At 38.5% G+C, this 20,746-nt stretch overlaps 1 protein-coding gene across 1 annotated transcript in view; it reads left to right on the top strand.

The window, feature by feature from the left end:
- The window catches only part of MACF1 (microtubule-actin crosslinking factor 1), a 446,661-nt gene that overhangs the window by 376,699 nt on the left and 49,216 nt on the right, over nt 1-20,746 (top strand). Inside the window, exons 56-78 of the mRNA XM_011955644.1 lie at nt 237-563; nt 1,515-1,599; nt 2,097-2,338; nt 2,980-3,186; nt 4,825-4,944; nt 5,365-5,472; nt 6,531-6,749; nt 7,661-7,864; nt 8,584-8,592; nt 9,871-10,102; nt 11,365-11,591; nt 12,622-12,744; nt 12,843-12,944; nt 13,569-13,670; nt 13,764-13,937; nt 14,029-14,184; nt 14,325-14,522; nt 15,066-15,194; nt 15,980-16,153; nt 18,715-18,870; nt 18,975-19,181; nt 19,316-19,435; nt 19,876-20,045. Of these exons, the coding sequence (XP_011811034.1) occupies nt 237-563; nt 1,515-1,599; nt 2,097-2,338; nt 2,980-3,186; nt 4,825-4,944; nt 5,365-5,472; nt 6,531-6,749; nt 7,661-7,864; nt 8,584-8,592; nt 9,871-10,102; nt 11,365-11,591; nt 12,622-12,744; nt 12,843-12,944; nt 13,569-13,670; nt 13,764-13,937; nt 14,029-14,184; nt 14,325-14,522; nt 15,066-15,194; nt 15,980-16,153; nt 18,715-18,870; nt 18,975-19,181; nt 19,316-19,435; nt 19,876-20,045 (3,791 nt within the window). The remainder of the gene's footprint in view (nt 1-236; nt 564-1,514; nt 1,600-2,096; nt 2,339-2,979; nt 3,187-4,824; nt 4,945-5,364; nt 5,473-6,530; nt 6,750-7,660; nt 7,865-8,583; nt 8,593-9,870; nt 10,103-11,364; nt 11,592-12,621; nt 12,745-12,842; nt 12,945-13,568; nt 13,671-13,763; nt 13,938-14,028; nt 14,185-14,324; nt 14,523-15,065; nt 15,195-15,979; nt 16,154-18,714; nt 18,871-18,974; nt 19,182-19,315; nt 19,436-19,875; nt 20,046-20,746) is intronic.

Here is a 20,746-nt window from a genome sequence, read left to right as displayed (position 1 = left end):
TTAACTTAAAATATGATCAGATTATTAATTGAAAAGTCACATTCTTGAAATACAAATAGAAATTGATAAGCTACCATCGGAATAAACAGCTTTTGTTCCCCATTTTTATATTATTTTTGCCCTTCATTTGGTGAATTTTTTAATTGTTTAATTTGTTATATCATTTGTTACTCATTTTGCATTTACTTTTCATTTATTTTGTTTCTGTTATTCATGTTTTCCATCTGGATTTCCAGGCTCTGGAAGAAGACATAGAAAACCATGCAACAGATGTGTACCAGGCAGTCAAAATTGGGCAGTCCCTCTCCTCCCTGACATCTCCTGCAGAACAGGGTGTGCTGTCAGAAAAGATAGACTCATTGCAGGCCCGATACAGTGAAATTCAAGACCGCTGTTGTCGGAAGGCAGCCCTGCTTGAACAAGCTCTGTCTAATGCTAGGCTGTTTGGGGAGGATGAGGTGGAGGTGCTCAACTGGCTGGCTGAAGTTGAGGACAAGCTCAGTTCAGTATTCGTAAAGGATTTCAAACAGGATGTCCTACACAAACAGCACGCTGACCACCTGGTATTCATGTTTCCATTTTTATTGGTTATGTTATTTTGTTATTTTGATTCATGTTTCTCTTCATTTATTTATTTTTTTTCTTCATTACACACACTTCATTTTATACACAAGTACGTAGTTTGTGGACTTGATGTTGACTGCTAATCTGTTTTTGGATGAGTCCATGGAAATACTTATATTTAACAAGTTGAATCAGTAATTCTAGAAGATAGTACAGGGTGTAGTCAGTCAGGGGCCATCTGAACTCCAACTCATGATTTACGTTATTAGGTGATGGGTCACTAAGATTCTATTTGAGCAGTTTTATGAAAGATAATGTGCTTTAACAAAACCAGATCTATATATGTAGTGCCTAGGATTTGATCATACTAGATCAAGTTAGAACTTTTAGGATATTTCTGGATTTGCTCAAATTCCAGGGATTCTGTGTCATCTTAATAGAAGAGTTTGCCTTTTTCATTTCGTTTTTATGAAATCTGTTTGGAAGCAGTAAAAATAGGTAATTTTTCTTATAGTCTGATTCTTTTGCTTCATTAACTTTAAACATGAAGAGAGTTTTTAACCAGGATTCTGTTTTAAGTCAATTTGTTCTTACTGAATTTCTTCTCTTAAACTTTCTGTTTATTCCTTACTTTGGACACAGTAGACAATTTTGCTAAATTTCACTTCTACCTTTCTTGGGTTCGGGTTTAGTACCGATAGATTGGTAAAGCTGATGTAATTCTAAGTTTTTCTCATCCAGTACTTAGGTAAGTTTGCCTATAGGCATGTGATTTAATTATTTTGAATAGTCAGTGGGCTCACTAAAGAGAAAATGAGAGGATCAAATATCTGATGTTTAAATTAAACTAGTATTCATCTCTTTACTTTAAATTTGGTCTCTTAAGGGTCTCACATTTTGTTTCTTTGTAGTGCCACAGTTTTGGCATTAATGGTATTCTTTCCTTTCAGGCTTTAAATGAAGAAATTGTTAATAGAAAGAAGAATGTAGACCAAGCTATTAAAAATGGTCAGGCTCTTCTAAAACAAACCACAGGTACTTTGAAAAGTGCGTCTCTTAGCACCCCTATGGTCTCAAAGACAATCATGTACCCAAGGAAAGGAGTTCCCTGCCTTAGCCTCTTCTCTATGTATATATGAGAAGCTTAGTATTCACTGATTGTATTCCCTACTGTGCTCCAGAAGGTTATTTCCTGCTAGATCTTTTGAAAACTAAAACGTTGTCTCACATCTGGTTATAGATGATGATTTCTCCTCTCCTTCAGTAGAGGAGCCAGCATCCACTGAAAGGTGCTGGGAACATCTAGAAACATTTGAGCTGAGCTCAGATTTTAATAATTCAGAAATGGCTTCTTTTATCCAGTGGAAAGTTGATTTTATTTCCCATTTGCCCTTAGTATGGGATGGGTGAAATCATTACCACAGAGAGAGACAGCGTCTATGAAATTAAAGCTCTGATTTGAAGAAAGGGGATCAGAGACTCCTCATTCCTAGATCTCTTAAATATGAATAATTGTGTGCTATCTTCCATAGGTGAGGAGGTGTTACTTATCCAAGAAAAACTAGATGGAATAAAGACTCGTTACGCAGACATCACGGTTACTAGCTCCAAGGCCCTCAGAACTTTAGAGCAAGCCCGGCAACTGGCCACCAAGTTCCAGTCTACTTACGAGGAACTGACTGGGTGGCTGAGGGAGGTGGAGGAGGAGCTGGCAGCCAGTGGAGGACAGTCTCCCACAGGGGAGCAGATACCCCAGTTTCAACAAAGACAGAAGGTGAGCTGTTATTTTACCGTAAAAGGAAAAAAAGCCTTCCTCTTTGTCAGAATCCTTAAGTTTTATCAACCTTGACCTTAAATATGAGCTAAAAATGTGTGCCCCGCTTTGTTGTTTACTCATGGACAGTAAGATTTGACATAAAGACATATATGTTACACATACATTATGAAGGAGAAAGTTGAATCAAGTTTGCTTTGTAACATTTTATAACTTACCTCTATTATTTATTCTCTAAAGAGTGCTTAATGGTTTTATTTGATTTCTCTGCAGGATCTAGTATAGTTCTAGATGCATAGAACTATTGTATAGGTACTCGTTAGGTTAAATACTGAGCCTTTGGTTAAAGCAGTATTTGTCATTTCTTTTGAAGTAAGGAGATGAAAGAAGTATTACTTGTTTTACCTAGAGACAATCTGGCTCAAAAAGTCTTACAGACAATTCTAAGCAAGCAACAGTGAAGTCTAAAGTCAGGCTTCAGAATGATTGAAAAATCTAAGATGAGAAAAAAAATAACTGAAGGAAGGAGGTCAGAGTCCTACTGGGATGTGTGGTGGTAGAGATAGCACTTTCCACCCGACACAGCTGCTGATGTGCTTTATTTAGCAAGGTATGGCCTGAAAACTCTTTTCCCTCCTTAGGAATTAAAGAAGGAGGTCATGGAGCACAGGCTGGTGTTGGACACAGTGAATGAGGTGAGCCGTGCTCTCTTAGAGCTGGTGCCCTGGAGAGCCAGAGAAGGGCTGGATAAACTTGTGTCCGATGCTAATGAGCAGTACAAACTAGTCAGTGACACTATTGGACAAAGGGTGGATGAAATTGATGCTGCTATTCAGAGATCACAACAGGTAATGTTTATAATACCTCTGCATTAATATTTTAGACAGTATTGATGTGTGAGATACAGTACTATGACCCACATAAATACAGACTCAGAAATAAGAATGAGCTCAAGCTAAATCTGATGGAATAAATATATTTCATTGATGGGAAATGATTGGGTAGAAGTTTGTGAAGATGGATCCAGGATTTGACCAAAATACTTGACCCCTTTGAGTAGAGAAGTACTTGGAGAAGAGTCTACATGAGGCCTTTTCTTAGCTAATGCCCTGCCAAGAAGGCTGATGGTGATGGGAGTAGATAATATCTAGATTCAGAAGGTCCAAATGCATCACAATCTTAGTTTGACATGTTTAACTCTCTTAACATTAGATGGAAGAGGGGACGGAATCAAGAACTATAATTACTATCAAATATGCAAACCAAAATAGCAGAACTATCTAAAATAGAACCTTCTCAGTAAACACAGGTGTCATATTTCCCGTAATCTTTTTTCCTTCCTGCTTTCTGGAAAAAAGTCATTTGTTCTTTTGTGTAGCTGGATACATACCACTTAATGTGCCGTAGTACAAAAAATAAGTTAATATAACTCCTTAGGATCATAGTGATGAACGTATGCTTTTTGAACCACACAAAAATTTGCTCTGAGTCCAGGTATGTCCCCAGTGTGTCTTAAGAGTTATCCCTAGTCTTGTCCAGGTATTTCAATATGAAATTTATTGTGCTTGGAAGAAGCATATTTTAAATATCAATGTATATTGGCCAAGTTGAAGAGGAAGAGATAAAAGACTGGGGAGGTCAGGCATAGGAGACGGGGCTCACACCTGTAGTCTCAGCACTTTTGGGAGGCTAAGGTAGGAGAATCCCTTGAAGGCAAGAGTTCGAGACCAGCCTGGGCAACATAACAAGACACCATCTCTACAGAAATACTAAAAAATTAGCCAAGCATGGTGGCAATTGCCTATGTAGTCCTAGCTATTAGAGAGGCTGAGGAGGGAGGATTACTTGAGCCTAGGAGTTAGAGGCTACAGTGAGCTATGATCGTGCTACTGCACTCCAGCCTGAGCAACAGAATCAGACCCTGTCTCTGAGGGGGAGGGAAGGGGGGAAGATTGGGGAGCCCTCATGAAACAACAGTCACGTAGAACATGTTCTTGGTTTTCGTTATTACATAACCATTTAAAAATGGTGTTGTTCTTCTGGGGTTTTATGCTGCTTCAGCTGAGTGGGCACTTCCAAGTTAGCTTGACTCAGCTGTCTACTGCCATATTAGGTTTATATTTAAACATCTGACTAAACCTACTGTTCCATGTCTGGGTAGGAAAGAGCAATGGCAGGAAGAGTATAGTCTCATAAAAACACTGATTAGAGGCATATTTCTTTTGAAGGGGATTGATATCTGTTACTTCTAGTTGTAGAAACTGAGTTCTGTAACTTATTTTAAAGAAATTGATATATGGTCAGTTCTAACTTGTTTGCATGTTGAATTGTGATTTTATGAAATTCTTCCCAGTTTTGACTCTACTTTGTGAGAGATTATAAACTGTATTACTGAAAATCCAGGCCCTGCTGTGTTGAATAAATTACAGTTCTGAGGAGACTTGGCTGTATATAATTTGTTTATTTTTCTTTAATACGCCTATTAGTATGAGCAAGCTGCCGATGCAGAACTAGCTTGGGTTGCTGAAACAAAACGGAAACTGATGGCTCTAGGTCCAATTCGCCTGGAACAGGACCAGACCACAGCTCAGCTTCAGGTACAGAAGGTATGTGCCCACTCTTTCCTGAGCTAACAGAATCATCAGTAACTTAGAGTGACAAGGAGAGTTTCGGACTATCCCATGTCAAGTGGAATAATTTAATGGCATGATGGTAAATAGAAATTAATTTTCTATGTACTTGATTGAGACGAGGAAGAATTTTTTTTTTTATTTTTTTGCTTTGTAAGAAAGGAAAAATAGGCCCATTAATCCATAATTAGCAATTTCCTTGGTGATTTTTAGGAGAGTAGAAATTTTTGTAAGCTAGTAAAAAGATAAGCTAAAGAAGATGTTGGATAGGCAAAGTGTCAAACTGTATAAGAACAATTTTTAATGTGGCTTTTTCATAGATTTTGTCTTAACCTTCAGTAACACAGGAAAAGGGTCTTTTTACTTCTTGACTTAACTACATTTTACTTTTCAAAGGCTTTCTCCATTGACATTATTCGACACAAAGATTCAATGGATGAACTCTTCAGTCACCGTAGTGAAATCTTTGGCACATGTGGGGAGGAGCAGAAAACTGTATTACAGGTGAATTACATTTATTTATTTGCCATATTGTTCCTGTCTTGATCATGGTGAATTAGAAGCACAATTGTGAAATGATGGTTTAAGGCTTTTTCCCTCCTGGACTTTTCTTACAATTGCTATTACAGTCCAACTTTATCCTTCTAAAAGGTCATACCTAGTTTTGAAAGGATTGGTCAAGATGGTTTGTCGATAGGTTTTTTCGTTTTGTTTTGTTTTGTTTTATAAAGGATATGTTTAGCCACAGTTTCCTCAGAAATATTCATAAACTGACTGAGCTACTCATCCTAAACATTTGAAACATAAATGGCAGGTTTCTGGAGACTTTTTTTTAATCAGAAGAAAAATGACAGGCAAAACTTGGATAGGCAAAGATTCCATCATAGCCCCTTAGATGTTCAGTTTTAAACTGATCCATTATAATAACGCTATATTGGCCAGGCACGGTGGCTGATGCCTGTTATCCCAGCACTTTGGGAGGCCAAGGTGGGTGGATTACCTGAGGTCAGCAGTTCGAGACCAGCCCAGCCAACATGGAGAAACCCTGTCTCTACTAAAAATACAAAAATTAGCTGGACCTGGCGGCAGGAACCTGTAATCCCAGCTACTTGGGAAGCTGAAGCAGGAGAATCCCTTGAACCCAGGAGGCGGAGGTTGCAGTGAGTCGACATCACGCCACTGCACTCCAGCCTTGGTGACAAAGTGAGACGCTGTCTCAAAAATATACATAATAATAATAATAATGCTATATCTAAGGTTGTGTGTCATTACTGAAAGGTTAAATTTTTTTTTACACTGTGTTTTTCTTACACTATTTTACTGCCTTTTAAACTTTTATCTTTTAAAAATTAGAAATAAAATATATGTATGATAGGAAAATTAGAAAATTTCAGGTAAGTATAAAGAAGAAAATAAAAATCACTTCTAATCTTTATTCATATTTTAAAATAATTTAGTTGTGTATTCTTTTAGACTTTTTAATGTATATATACCTACTTTTCTTCTTAAGAGTTTATAATAGTAATACTTAAACTTTTTTTTTTTTTTTTTTACTTACATAGCAAAAGACAGAGTCTCTAATACAGCAATATGAAGCCATTAGCCTACTCAATTCAGAGCGTTATGCCCGCCTAGAGCGGGCCCAGGTCTTAGTAAACCAGTTTTGGGAAACTTATGAAGAGCTCAGCCCCTGGATTGAGGAAACTCGGGCACTAATAACACAGTTACCCCCTCCAGCCATTGATCATGAGCAGCTCAGGCAGCAACAAGAGGAAATGAGGGTAAGGAGCATGCCAAATTTCATTTTATTGCTCTAAAATGGTCTCTATAATTTATTTAAAAACAACATTTCTTAGTGTCTATAGGTGCAAGTTCTGTGTTTTGAAGTTAATTCTTAATCAGTTAGAATTCCTTTCATAATATATAATCTGAATTCTTTGTTGTTTAATATCAATTGATTAAACACTAAGATTATAGAGATACCGAGAACCTTGGAATGACAGAGCTAAAGAAAGAACTCACTAAAATCAATGGAATTTAAAATATTTCTGGGGATAATAGCATGTTGTTACACTCAAGGTGTGGTTGGATGGTACTTTCTACTTGGGCACCAACTGGAATGAAAGCCATGAGGTAATGTCAGAAGGCATTTGCTCTGTATAGTTAATGACACTTTAAAATGTTTATTTCTGGTTTATGGCTTGTGTTTATTGCTATTCCTATAAGTGGAAGGATATAAACTGGACGTAGCCAACAGTAAAGTCAAGGAGTGGTTGGATTGCCAAAAATGTTGCTATTCATAGCTTATCCAGCTTGGTATCTCAGTCTGGGGAGGTAGATAATTATTAAACCATGTAGAGTAAAATAGAGTACATAGAAGTACCTATGATTACAGAAGAGTGTGGAGTAGACTTGTATGACACAGGTGGTAGGGGAAGAGAAGAGAGGATGTTTCCAGGAAGGCTGCTAGGGTGATGAGACATCAGAACTGACTTTTAAAAATTAAGAGAATTGGGTAGTGTCAGAACCTAAGATTTAGGTGTTTTTCTGTTCCTGCACAAATGGTGAGATGCTGGGCCTTGCTGGTTTTTAACAATTTTGTTTGTTCCTCTTAAAGTTGATATTAGCTCTGACCAAAGTAAGTAAACTGGTATAAAAGTATTCATTATGGGTTAATTATTTTTTTACCTAGCAATTAAGGGAATCTATTGCTGAACACAAACCTCATATTGACAAACTACTAAAGATAGGCCCACAACTAAAAGAATTAAACTCCGAGGAAGGGGAAATGGTGGAAGAAAAATATCAGAAAGCAGAAAACATGTATGCCCAAATAAAGGAGGAGGTGCGCCAGCGAGCCCTGGCTCTGGATGAAGCCGTATCCCAGTCCGCACAGGTATGTGTGTGTCTGACACTCATAACCTTCAACTGTCTGCCGTTCTAAACAAGAGGTCTCTGTATCAGGTATGCCTCTGTGCTCAGCAATGTCCAGACCAGCATGTTAATACATGATTGGTATATAGAACAGAAAGCTTAGCCTATCTGCATTTTTATTCCAAGGAACATTGGCATACTGACATTCTGAGGAGAGTGAAATGCATCTTGGCTGGTATATATTGTCTGTTGATGGTTTCTCTGAAAACTTTATGTTGTGATGATCCTTTAGCACATGACTTTGGATAAATCTACCTTGCAGATTCAATAGCAGTGACTGCCTCAAAAAAGTACTTGTTGAACCTGTTACTTTTTAGCTTTAGAGCAACAGCACATTAGTTTTCTTAAGCAACCAGCTAACTCATATTTAAGATGCTTGAGTAGGGAGTAGTAAGAGCCAAAGAGAAGCATAAACCAGCAGAGGGGTTTAAAGCATGTAACTACATACTTTCAACTAATATATTACTCTTAGTGGTACTGTTGTCATGTCTGGGTATTTTATTCCTATGTTTAGTCAATATTCTTGGTTAATATTTGTACTTACTCAAGTTTCTCCCCCCACCTTCCGTCCCATCTCTCACTCACATTGTGGAATGTGTTACTTTGTGTTGTTGCTGCCTGCTCCTGTCTTCCCCACATCGTCACATTTCATTGTTGTGTTGACCGCGCCCACCATTACAGATTACAGAGGTAAGGTACCCATCCCCATTGGGACTAGGGTGTTCTTATAATGCTGAAAATTGAGGTCATTACCTATAAGGGAATTTCCCTTAACTTTAGTGGAATAAATTTAATTAGTGCAGTTTATTATGTCAGTTTCATTTGGGGTGGAACCTAGACGTGAGAGAGTGATGGGAAGTGATTTTGTTAAAAGGAGTCCCACCATGTTTTTTCTATAGGACACTTGAAATTGATAAGCCTTTCTGTAACTAAAACCAGAGTTGGTTTGAGATAGATTTTTCTTAGGAGGCAAGCTTATCTGTTTTGCTCTCTTTTCTCCCCTCTCTGTATCAAATTTTAATGAGAACTTTTCAGTTGTAGTCATGTTATTCAAAGTACCGGAAAACTGGAACAGTAATAATTCTTTAAGAACAAGGTTAGATTTGGTCTTCCTTAATTACCTTTCATTATTCCAACATTTTTTCTCTCTTATTGTTCCATAAGGTGGGTTGTTAAATTGCATGCTATGATACTTTTAAACTACAAGTCGTGTAGGATATTAAGTTCCCCATCCATTTACACAGCTAGTGGAGGGCATCTAACTTGTTGGTCTAGTCTGTTGCATGCAACTGTCATCTCAGATGTTGACATACTGACTCTCAGCAGTTTCATAGTCTTGTCCCTTTTTTTGTTACATTAGTTGGAATAGGAGAAATACTGTGGCAGCACTAAGGATTTGAATTGGTTTCTAGTATATTCATATATTTAGAATCTTAAAATAAATTTTTTTTTTTCTAATGGGCCAATTCTGGTGTACTATGCCCAAAACAGTTTTGGAGTTTTTTTGTTTTGTTTTGTTTGAGACAGAGTCTTACTCTGTCACCCAGGCTGGAGTGCAGTGGCACAATCTCAGCTCACTGCAACCTCTGCCTCCCAGGTTCAAGTGATTGTCGTGCCTCAGCCTCCCTAGTAGCTGGGACTACAGGCGCACACCACCAAGGCCGGCTAATTTTTTGTATTTTTAGTAGGGACGGAGTTTCACCATGTTGGCCAGGCTGGTCTCGAACTCCTGACCTCAGGTGATCCACACACCTCAGCCTCCCAAGGTGCTGGGATTACAGGTATGAGCCACTGCCCCTAGCCCAAAACAGTTTCTTAACCAAACTCAACACTTAACAGCCATTGGGCTAGACTGAGCACAGGTTATCTTAAACAGTACTAGCACAGTATCTTGTCCTTATTCCTTAACATTTCCCCAAGAAGAGTGATGAGGTATGCTGTGATGGTAATGTTCCAACATTTGTTTAGTTTCATGATAAAATTGAGCCTATGTTGGAGACACTGGAGAATCTTTCCTCTCGCCTACGTATGCCACCACTGATCCCTGCTGAAGTAGACAAGATCAGAGAGTGCATCAGTGACAATAAGAGTGCCACCGTGGAGCTAGAAAAACTGCAGCCATCCTTTGAGGCCTTGAAGCACCGTGGAGAGGAGCTCATTGGACGATCTCAGGGAGCAGACAAGGATCTGGCTGCAAAAGGTGCTTGATGACTGTCATTATTTTTAAAAATCAACAGAATAAATTCTAGGCTGTGGTTATTTTCAGCATCCCACCAGATTTATTTCTTTCTTTGAATGTAAAGGCAGTCCCCAGTAATGAGTATTCCAGAAAGTCACTGGAAAATCATTTGGAATTCAGAACACATTTCCCCATTGAAACAAAGTTACAATTGGTAGTTAGATTCCCAGGCCAGGAAACAAAAGCTCCTTTAACCCCTAACGTGAGTAAACTACAGTATCAGTAGTGGGTAGAACATAGCTACCTTTTGTAACATTTTCCACGGGAAACATACAAGTTTAACAGAACGCTGGAAACAGAGTTCTCATCTCAGCCCTTTTGTAAGTTAGGGGTTTTGTATCCTAGCACTACCTTTATAGTAAATGATAGCTCATTTCTGGATTACTTCTGTGATCCCTTTATGTGGGAGACCAATGTAAGAGGAAAACGCTAGTGTAGAAATAGGCCGGGGCCAGCCGCAGTGACTCCTGCCTGTAACCCCAGCACTTTGGGAGGCTGAGGTGGGCAAATCACTCAAGGCCAGGAGTTCGACACCAGCCTGGCCAACATAGCAAAATTTTGTAAAAATACAGAAATTGTCTGGGCGTGGTGGTGTGCGCCTGTAATCTCAGCTATTCAGGAGGCTGAGGCGGAAGAATCGCTTGAACCCGGGAGGCAGAGGTTGCAGTGAGCCAAGATCACGCCACTGCACTCCAGCCTAGGTGACAGAGTGAAATTCCCTCTCTTTAAAAAAAAAAAAAGAAAGAAATAATAGGCCAGGTGCAGTGGCTCATGCTAATAATCCAAGCACTTTGGGAGGGCAAAGCGGGTGGATCACCTGAGGTCAGGAATTTGAGACCAGCCTGGCCAACATGGTGAAACCCTGACTCTACTAAAAATATAAAAATTAGCTGGGCATGGTGGCGCATGCCTGTAATGCTAGCTACTTGGGAGGCTGAGGCAGGAGAATCTCTGGAACCCGGAGGCGGAGATTGCGGTGAGCCAAGATTGCGCCACTGCACTCCAGTCTGGGCAACAAGAGCAAGACTCCGTCTCAAAAAAGAAAAGAAGAAAAGAAAGAATAGTAAAACTAAAATAGAAAATTATCCTTTAGTTATAAATGCTTAGCATTTTTTTTTAAGATGGTTTCGTTGAAAAAGTCAGAGTTAGATGGAATTTCTGAAGAGAACAATTTCAGGCTCTTAGGGAAGTTCTATTCATATCTCTTTTTTTAACCTGCTCAGAAATCCAGGATAAATTGGATCAAATGGTATTCTTCTGGGAGGACATCAAAGCTCGGGCTGAAGAGCGAGAAATCAAATTTCTTGATGTCCTTGAATTAGCGGAGAAGTTCTGGTATGACATGGCAGCTCTCCTGACCACCATCAAAGACACCCAGGATATTATCCATGACTTGGAAAGCCCAGGCATTGATCCTTCCATCATCAAACAACAGGTTGAAGCTGCTGAGGTAAGAAGGAAACAAAACCCTTTCTCTTAGGTGTCTGTCCTCTAGAAAAAGCACTTTATCAAATCAAGTGAGGTATGTTAACTGCTTAGCCAGGCCGACTACCTTAAAGGTTTCTGTTTTTATTTTTGTTTTTCGCTCTTGTCACCCAGGCTGGAATGCAATGGCATGATCTTGGCTCACTGCAACCTCTGCCTCCCGGGTTCAAGCGGTTCTCCTGCCTCAGCCTCCTGAATAGCTGGGATTACAGGCATGCACCACCATGCCTGGCTAATTTTTGTGTTTTTAGTAGAGACAGGGATATTGACCAGCTGGTTCCAAACTCCTGACCTCAGATGATCCACCCACCTCGGCCTCCCGAAGTGCTGGGATTACAGGTGTGAGCCACTGCTCCAGGCCTAAAGTTTCTTTTTAAGTTGAGACATTCTCCAATTGAAAAAAACCTCATTATATTACATTTCTTAAGTGTAGAAAAATAGATGGTAGAAAATAAAAATCGATTTTTGGACTCATTATCTAGAGATAACAATTGTTACTTTGACATACTTTTTTCTAGTCTTTTGGTGCTTTTTTCTTTTTTTTCTTTTCTTTTTTTCTTTTCTTTTCTTGAGACAGCATCTCACTGGGTCACCCAGGCTGGACTGCAGTGGCACGATCTTGGCTCACTGCAACCTCCACCTCCCAGGCTCAAGCAATCCAACCACCTCAGCCTACCTAGTAGCTGGGACTACAGTCATATGCCACCACACCCAGCTATTTTTTTGGAGGCAGGAAGGGATGAACCTTTGGTAAATGATTGAAGCTCACTGTGCCTTTTCTATACTATTTTATATATACATATATCTATATGTAATACATATTTTGTGTATATGAAAAATAACCACTTAGAGTCTGAAGCTTTAGCATCCAGATAAGTGAAATTGACAGTTACGTTGCGCATCTGCTATTGATGGGGTATAAATTACATTTGCAAAGTTTGGTAAGTTCTGTTCTGTTTTCTGTTTTGGCTTGTATTCTGTTCATTTACATGTAGACTATTAAGGAAGAGACAGATGGTCTACATGAGGAGCTGGAGTTTATTCGGATCCTTGGAGCAGATTTGATTTTTGCCTGTGGAGAAACTGAGAAGCCTGAAGTGAGGAAGAGCATTGATGAGGTGTGGAGAAATGGATGAGGCATTCAGTTAGAACATTAGTGGGCTCAGACTGAAGAGTGATACTGATTGAAGAATGTGATTGAATGTTTTTCCCCTAGATGAATAATGCTTGGGAGAACTTAAACAAAACATGGAAGGAGAGGCTAGAAAAACTTGAGGATGCTATGCAAGCTGCTGTGCAGTATCAGGACACTCTTCAGGTGAGAGGCCAGGAGGTGACCACCAAGGAAATACAGGTTCTGTTTTTTGTCATTTTTGTCATTTTCGGAATTCAGCACAAGAGTGGATCACCTTCACAGGACTGCATACCTAAGATAGTGCTATTTCCACAAATCTAGTCAAAGTTCCCCACTTGTAGTGAAAAAAGTAGTGACATCTGTCTGAATTCTTACTGTTCCTGCCATTTTTATCGTTCCCTGCTCATCATAGATTCATTCAGCTATGTTGTGAAGCTGGCCTTGCTGTGAAAGTCATTGCTTGCCAGAGGTTCCAAACCCAGGTTATCTTCAAGCACAGTTTGGCACAGTTACTTCAGAACACCATGAGCTTGCTAGCTGGGATTAAGAAATCTTAACTTTTATTGAAATTTAGTATTTCCAAATTGTACTTTATTTTGAACATTATCTTGATAATGTTGGCTCCATTATTAAATCACCATATTATTAATAAAGATCATTATTCCTTATCTGTGCCCCTTACCTAAAATCACAAACAGCACAAGGTGCTTTGATTGATTTATGTCTTCTTATGTTAGCAGGGATAATGTTCATTCTCTCCCAAATACTTCTGGTTGTTTTTGACTATTTACTTGTCTTTTGTTCTAGTCTATGTTTGACTGGCTAGATAACACTGTGATTAAACTCTGCACCATGCCCCCTGTTGGCACGGACCTCAATACTGTTAAAGATCAGTTAAATGAAATGAAGGTTTGTATCTGGGTATGGCTTTTGAAGAAGAGTTGTTTTGTTTTAGTTTTTAAAGACTTGATTTGATGTTAACATTGAGTGTATCTTTGGCAGGAGTTCAAAGTCGAAGTTTACCAGCAGCAAATTGAGATGGAGAAGCTTAATCACCAGGGTGAACTGATGTTAAAGAAAGCTACTGATGAGACAGACAGAGACATTATACGAGAACCACTGACAGAACTCAAACACCTCTGGGAGAACCTGGGTGAGAAAATTGCCCACCGACAGGTAAGGCAGGTGGTAGATGACATCAGTGAACCACTCTCTGCTCTTTTCTAATTTCCTAATGAATGTTCCCTTTCTGTCTTTTCCTGAGTAGCACAAACTAGAAGGTGCTCTATTGGCCCTTGGTCAGTTCCAACATGCCTTAGAGGAACTAATGAGTTGGCTGACTCATACTGAAGAGTTGTTAGATGCTCAGAGACCAATAAGTGGAGACCCAAAAGTCATTGAAGTTGAGCTCGCAAAACACCATGTAAGTATTTTCATTTCTTCATCTCTAACCCTATTGAGACCAGATATTGCCACCAGAAGCCTTTGAATGTGGTGTATACCTTAGAGAACCAAGTTAGATGATATCCTTGGAGATAAATTATGTTGTTCAACATTTTTTAGGTCCTAAAAAATGATGTTTTGGCTCATCAAGCCACAGTGGAAACAGTCAACAAAGCTGGCAATGAGCTTCTTGAATCCAGTGCTGGAGATGATGCCAGCAGCTTAAGGAGCCGTTTGGAAACCATGAACCAATGCTGGGAGTCAGTGTTACAGAAAACAGAGGAGAGGGAGCAGCAGCTTCAGTCAACTCTGCAGCAGGTACATGTGACATCCAAGTGAGGTAGGAAGAGCTATACAGATAACAGAAAGCCTGTCTAAGAGAGAGGACATCAATTTGAAAAGCAAAGAACCCCTTATGTATTGAGGGGAAGGTGCATACTGTGCTGTAATTTATCTGGAAAGAGCAGCTTTTGATTGGGTAGTTCTTTTTTGAATTCGTTTGTAGCTCAGTCTCTTTATTCACTATTCAAATTAGTAGATCTTCACTATAACAGATTCCTTTTTTGTGTTGGATCAAGTCAGGTCTCTCCCTGTTCAACAGTACCTTAATCATATAGTCAATTCATCTGATTGTGTCAGACATTTATAATATGTTATAGTGAGGTCTAAAGGGTTCTGCTGGATTCTAACAATAATGTTGGCCCCATGCTAATCTAGCAACAGAACAGCTTTGCCAGAGAGCAGCCCAAAATTCCTCCCTCAAGATAAATTCCTTATATCATTTGCAAAGTTGACTTTTGAAGCTGAGAATTGACTACTGATGTGGTTGATATATCTTTTTCTATATCTTTTTCTCAAAAGGCCCAGGGCTTCCACAGTGAAATTGAAGATTTCCTCTTGGAACTTACTAGAATGGAGAGCCAGCTTTCTGCATCTAAGCCCACAGGAGGACTTCCTGAAACTGCTAGGGAACAGCTTGATACACATATGGTAATAGCAGTTTTTTGAAATTGAGCATAAGCATCCCATATTCAATAGCTCCCTTCCAAGTTCATAGTGATGTATTAATATGTATCTGGAAATCTACAAAGTAGTGCATTTTTACCAAAAATATAGTATAGCCTTTGGGGATTGCTGCCTGTTACAGGCTTCTAATACCTTACAGTAGGCAGCAGTAGTGACAGGGAAGGGTCAGCTGGAAATTTTGAGTTAATCGGCTTTATTGGCACACATATATTGACTTGAAGATGACAACATCAAGAAGAAAAATATATAACACAGATGTGTTTGTACTTAAGAAGGAAATTACTTAATGGAGGTTTAGGGAAATCAAATAGTTACTTACAGTATTTCAAGAATGCATGCTAGAACCAAAAGCAACATAATTTCTAGGCAAATTTTTCATGAAAAGGGGAAATAGATTATTGGAGTCTTTTGAGGGATCTGTAATCCTTAAAAAGTGTTTTTCTTCTATGGGTGATAAAATTATTTTAATATTTTAATTTGTCACTTTTTATTTAGTAAAATATGTTAATATTTACATTTTAATACAAATGAGTTCTAAGTAATTAGTATTTCCTTATTGCAGCTACTTTTATTATTAAGTATGGTGGGTCTCATTCCCTTAGAGCTCAGCACTTGCACTGATTCCAAAAGAATGGCTTTTAATCAAGATGATCTCTTCCTGGACTTTCCCAGACTCTGCTACAGAATCTATATGTAGGTGTCTTCCAGAGAATGGATATAATTGATATCTTTCCTGCCTTTTCTTGTAGGAACTCTATTCCCAGCTGAAAGCCAGGGAAGAGACTTATAATCAACTACTTGACAAGGGCAGACTCATGCTTTTAAGCCGTGACGACTCTGGGTCTGGCTCCAAGACAGAACAGAGTGTAGCACTTTTGGAGCAGAAGTGGCATGTGGTCAGCAGTAAGATGGAAGAAAGAAAGGTACAGTGTATGATCCCCATGTTTGAGTAATTTGCTGACTGATTGCATGTATAATAATTGCCATCTTATTTATATGAAGATTTTTTGAAGACCAGGGTATTGTAACAGAAGTTTCAGAACTGATTCCGTCCGTGTTGAGTCGCATTGATGTTATAAGTTTCTCTTGTTGTTTGCTTGTTTATCTGTTAAGACATTACTGCCATTATTGCTCCGTGGTGGGTTTTATGTCCTATATTAATCACCAAATTGTGTTCTACTTAAAAACAAGATTTTGCTGGAGTTGGTGTCTTGGAGTTGAGAGACTGGGGACAGGGCATGTAGGGACTATGACTAATAATTCTCCACAAGGAATTTGGTTCCTAACGTAAATGCAGTATGCAAGGAAATTTACTAGAAATCAGGAGAGAAGTAAATTATATGACCTCTTCCTATTCATCCTCAAAGATCAAATTCTCTTCTCTACAAAATAATGAAAGATGATTAGGGATGAAGGTATTTGCCCAAAAAGATTATTTTTTATGAGTACAGAGTTTCACTGTATTTTTTGCTGGTCAGATCAAGTATGAAATATATACATAAACCTGTTGACCACATTCACTCAATGAATAGTTATTGAGCAAGTGTGTGCCAAGCCCTGTGCCTGATTTATGGTGGAAACACTAAAGATGACCCTATCATTGGGAAATTAATGAACAGAAGGACATAAAACACATGAATATCTTGAGAGAAGCATTAATTTCCTGAAAACCTTCTAGCATGGGATTGGGTAATTTGGTTATATAAAGAATGGACCTAAGTGTATGCTAATTCTTGGACAGGGCCAGACCTGGTGGCTCGCACCTGTAATTCCAGCACTTGGGAGGCTGATGCAGGAGGATTGCTTAACACTAGGAGTTTGAGACCAGCCTGGGCAATATAGCAAGACCCCATCTCTACAAAAATACCTAAAAATTAGCCAGGTGTGATGGCACACGCCTGTAGTCCTAGCTACTTGGGAGGCTGAAGTAGGAGGCTCACCTGAGCCTGGAGGGTTGAGGCTGCAGTGAGAGGTGATGGTGCCACTGCATTCTAGCCTGGGTGACATCAAGAACCTGTCTCCAAAAAAAAAAAACACAACTAATCCTTGGACAGGCTGTCATCCATAGATCCTGCAGAAGGCAAAGCGAAGATTAAATAAACTGAGACAGATTCTAGCTCATAACCAAGAAATTTTCAGAGAGTTTTCTTAATAGTTGAGCAAAATACCTTAAGACGTAGTTGCCCATCATCAGAAATGGTCAGGCAAAAACTGAGTGTCAAGGATAGTTTATTATCTTGCAGGAACATTACTTTCAGGATCAGTAAAATCATTTATTAAATGTGTGTGGTGCTGTACTAAGAAAATACAAAGAATATGTAGATATAAAGAATATAAAGATATAAATTAGATATCTTTTATATCTGTAAAGTAGATATAAAAAATATAAAGAATATGTAGATAGAATGATGTGGAAAGAATTCCTATCTAGGAAGTTGTAATATATTAATTTCTAAACATTCCTCTGTATATTTGAAGTGGATTTCATTTTTCTACCTGATTTGTTTAGATTGGGTTTGTACGTTTTTATAACATTTATTGTAACAGCTTTTTTTTGGGTGGCAGTGGGGGAGTTACAAAAATAACCTGAAAACGCAAAAAGGAAAGTAGAAATTATAACCCAGTCAGGTAGAATTAACAGCAGTTAACGTTTTTAGTGTACATCTTGGAGTTTTTTCTGTGAATATTTTGGAAATACTCATTTTTGCCAGCCCGTCATTTTTACTTTGCCTGCCTAGTAGGTCGGCCAGAGGCAAAAGTCATTACCAAAAGGTTAGTGTAGGTCTCTGAGGATGGAGTTTATGAACTCTGTGGGATTGAAGTGTACTTGTGAGGAGCAGCCTTTTCCCTGAATGAGCTGTTGTTGTTGCCATTCTTAGGTAAATGAAAGTGTCTAAAAATCTACATCTAGTGTTGTCAGATTTTTGCCTAGAATGTCTTGGCTTCTTTCATTACCTCTTCTTCTTATAGCATAAGCATAATTTTCAGACTCATATTTTCATATGCCATATTTTCTGAAAACATGTATTTAAACAAAGAGTACTACATTGAACATCATCTTTGTAGTAAATTGCTTTCATTTAGCCATTTTTATACCACAAAAAGTACATTAAAGGAAACTGAAACATTACCCAAAGCAGGTTGCAGATCCTGGAGCTGTAACCACTGAAGGGTCTGTTCACTTACGGTTATTGAATAGTCTTAATCCCGTTCAAGGAAATGGAGAGTAGCAGAGAAAGGAACTTAGCTGCTTATTGTGCTCTACTTCCTTTTCCATGTACACAGTGCTTGCCCACTTGTTTCAGACAATAGCATTAAAATGTCCCCTTCTTTACAAATAAAGCATGTTTGAAGGTTGATTAAATGAGGCTTCCTTTTTAGAGGTCATTTCATTTGGTGTACAATTCATGCCTTTGTTGCTGAAGCTATAATTCCTGAAATTGGCACTTTTTCTTTGTGTGTGTGTGTTTTACTTGAAATTCAGTCAAAGCTGGAAGAGGCCCTCAACTTGGCAACAGAATTCCAGAATTCCCTACAAGAATTTATCAACTGGCTCACTCTAGCAGAGCAGAGTTTAAACATCGCTTCTCCACCAAGCCTGATTCTAAATACTGTCCTTTCCCAGATAGAAGAGCACAAGGTAACTATGATATTACGATGCTGCCTTCTTTTTGAAAGCACTAATTGAAAGAAATGCCCCTTTATCTTACCTTAAGCTTAAAAAGAGCACTATTGTTCCTTCAGGTTTTTGCTAATGAAGTAAATGCTCATCGAGACCAGATCATTGAGCTGGATCAAACTGGGAATCAATTAAAGTTCCTTAGCCAAAAACAGGATGTTGTTCTGATCAAGAATTTGTTGGTTAGCGTGCAGTCTCGATGGGAGAAGGTTGTCCAGCGATCTATTGAAAGAGGGCGATCACTAGATGATGCCAGGAAGCGGGCAAAACAAGTAAGTTGGGGAAGAGAGATACTAATTCACTGAAGAATCTTGGGCTGCATGTATTGAGTCTCTGGGATGATTCTCAAATGTGCTGTATAGTGTGTATATTCATTCCTATTAACTTACTTCTTATGTAATTTTAGTTCCATGAAGCTTGGAAAAAGCTGATTGACTGGCTAGAAGATGCAGAGAGTCACCTGGACTCAGAACTAGAGATATCCAATGACCCAGACAAAATCAAACTTCAGCTTTCTAAGCATAAGGTAAAGCAGTTAATTGGTCTTAGGTCCCGAGAATACTGTTTGCTAAAGCTTGAAGCTTGCCAAAAATAAAAATCAGAGCTAGTAAAAAGAAAACCAATTGGTTAATGTTTAAAAGTCAAAATGATGAAGCCAGGGTTCCATTTTATATCTAGACAGTCTAATCATGATATTTGCTCATTTAAATAACAGTTTAAGCAAAGTAGATATGGGAGTAACTAGTTAAAACTGTAGGCTTTCACAAATTGTCAGGCACTTCTGTGTATGGTATAAACAAAAAATTATGAATTTCTTAAGGATAAGCTATGGTTAATTTTAGTTCAAAAAAAGTGGTGACATTCATACTTTATTTGGTTTCTAGCCTGAAAACCCAAATTATTTTGTTCCACATCAAGATGTCATCTGACTTTTAACACTTTTTTGTTTTCTTTCTGGAAACATAGGAGTTTCAGAAAACTCTTGGTGGCAAGCAGCCTGTGTATGATACCACAATTAGAACTGGCAGAGCACTCAAAGAAAAGACTTTGCTTCCCGAAGATACTCAGAAACTTGACAATTTCCTAGGAGAAGTCAGAGACAAATGGGATACTGTTTGTGGCAAGTCTGTGGAGCGGTGAGCATGAATGTCCCCTTCAGGGATCTAACCGGGATCCCAAAAGCAAGAGGCTCTTACCAGATTCTATAAAATGGTGATAAAGCTAATGCATCAGTAAGAGGTTTTGTACCATCTTAACACCACCAGTTAGTTCAAAGACTGTTATAATTTAAATAAAATGTATAAAAATTCTCATTTTAAACTTGAACTTTACTGTATTAGAAAGAGAGAGACCTATAAAATCAAAGCAACAATAATAGAAGATCAGTAACTCAAAAGTATTTGTAAATCGTCAATTTGTAATACCAACAGCTGTCTTATTGACTGCTCTGGGACACTCCAAAGCCTCTACATGCATTACCTCATTTAACCATAATGATACCTGACCTTTGCTGGGCAATTACTACTGAATATATACCAAACAATAGCTGATAATAATTTAATCCTCATAACCACTGAGGTGGGTACCACTTTTATTGCCATTTTACAGATGAGAAAACGACCATAAAGAGGTTCTTAACTCCCCTAAGGTCACTCAGCTACCATATTGGCAAAGCTGAGGTTTAAACCGTGGCAGTTTGGTTCTAAAAGTCATACTTTTATCTATTCGTACCCACTATGCCATGCTAAATATTGCAATATCGCTACCCTATTTGTCCTTTTTTTCTTTTTTTTTTTCTTTTTTTTTTTTTGAGACGGAGTCTCGCTCTGTCGCCCGG

Source organism: Colobus angolensis, unplaced genomic scaffold, assembly GCF_000951035.1.
Source record: "Colobus angolensis palliatus isolate OR3802 unplaced genomic scaffold, Cang.pa_1.0 Scaffold4, whole genome shotgun sequence".
In the NCBI taxonomy this organism is placed as follows: Eukaryota; Metazoa; Chordata; class Mammalia; order Primates; family Cercopithecidae; genus Colobus; species Colobus angolensis.
Note: the sequence above shows the minus strand (reverse complement) of the source record. Positions and strands in the feature narration are given on the sequence as shown.